The 1,607-nt window shown below is 36.8% G+C and overlaps 1 protein-coding gene across 1 annotated transcript in view; it reads right to left on the reverse strand.

Moving 5' to 3' along the window:
• LOC104626720 (carboxypeptidase Q-like) overlaps positions 1–714 on the reverse strand; it is a gene marked incomplete at its 3' end in the record, with an annotated part of 12,498 nt that extends 11,784 nt beyond the window's left edge. Inside the window, exon 1 of the mRNA XM_010294718.1 lies at positions 262–714. Coding sequence (XP_010293020.1) covers positions 262–688 — 427 coding nt within the window. The remainder of the gene's footprint in view (positions 1–261) is intronic.
• Positions 715–1,607: the final 893 nt, after the last annotated feature.

The following is a 1,607-nucleotide window of genomic DNA, read 5'->3' on the forward strand; positions in this document are numbered from 1 at the left end:
AAAAGGGTATAGATTTAATGGAGAGTTCAGGAATTGGCTCTAATTGTACAAGCCGGTTCAACCAAACCGAATTAAACAAAACTGCATCATTCACCACCATGTCATACAGAAAAGTCCCAGAAAAATAGCATCTTGTCTTGCAGAACTATGATAGCAGGAAGAAGACATCAGTTTGTGCATTGAGACAAGAAGTTGTTAGGGGTATAATACAGTTTGGTGTTAAAAAGCAAGTGACAACTTAATTCCAAAAGGAAGAGTTACCTTCTGGGGGAGTTGCAACACTGCTCCCAAGTCCCAAAATAGCAATACTGTGATTCCTTGGTTCCAGCATCATTGCCAACTCTTCTCCTCTTTCCCAGTGTGGTACTTTCACAGGCTCCAGATGCACATTTTCCAGCCCATCCTCCTGCAGGGCACGGAACATATACTTGATGGCTGCATCTAGATTTTTCGAACCGCTAAGTCTAGGTCCTATGGTATCAGCAAAAACCGCTAATCTTTCATAGGATCTGTTCTGAGCTTTTCCATAAACAGCAAGATCAATAATAGCTTTAGCAATATCAGTATATCCAGCTATCTCATTTTTAATGTCTTCAAACTTTTTTGTGTAACTGTCATCTCTTCTCAAAGATTTCCCAGCATACTGTGGTAATAAATTAATGAAAAATATTACGAGTATGTACTTCATTTTTTCTTTTTTTTCTTTTCCACAGATGGCCTGTTGAAGAGACAAAAAGAAAAAAAAGATATTAAAAAAATCATACAGCTATCAGCAATACTTTTTGTTATTTAGATTGGCAGGCAGACCAAACTGAAAAGAAATCAGTTTATCATGAAAATGCTTTGATCAGAACTGGCAGGAAAGTAAACTTAACTTGGGAGACACAATTATTGAAAGCAAATGAAAAAGATACTTAGACCACTGGACAAAATCTTTGTTGTGGTCTTCAGAAACATCCTTGGAATGCTGCATCTCTTTAAATAATCACATCCTTCACTGAATCAAAACCCAGGGCTGCTCCCATCCAGGATGAGCTTTGCATCTCCTTTCTGTTAGGAGCAGGATTTGCCATAACTGCCAAAACAAATGTCTTCACACAAAACATCTGGACAAAAAAAACTTCTTAAACCATTCATGAATAAAAGTGCTTCCTAATCTCTATCTTCACAATCAGGAATACACTTTCTCTGACAAAGTCAGAGTAACTTAGATCCAATGCTCCCAGGAAGAAAGTATGAATTTCTTCATTGCATAAATCCATGACTACCAAACAAACACCATTTCTTATTAACTGGTATGTCTCTTAAGCATTGACTTCAGCAGCACTGTAGTGACGTGCAGCACCAGGGGTGCTGATCCTGTGTTGAATACCAAGAGTTATCTTTGTTAACACTCTATAGTTTATCCATTTTACCATTAAAAGTTTTCATTTTTAAGACCTTACAAATTTTCAATCCCATAAAAGCGACACTTTGTCAATACTACTAATCGAACTGACAAAAAAAACCTCTGGAATCTAGTTGGAATAGTTGTCAAACTCTTTCATAACATAGGAAGTATGATTATCCAAGCCCAAAATACAAAGGTCTTTATTGATACACACAAA

Source organism: Phaethon lepturus, unplaced genomic scaffold (assembly GCF_000687285.1).
Source record: "Phaethon lepturus isolate BGI_N335 unplaced genomic scaffold, ASM68728v1 scaffold3399, whole genome shotgun sequence".
Taxonomy (NCBI): Eukaryota; Metazoa; Chordata; class Aves; order Phaethontiformes; family Phaethontidae; genus Phaethon; species Phaethon lepturus.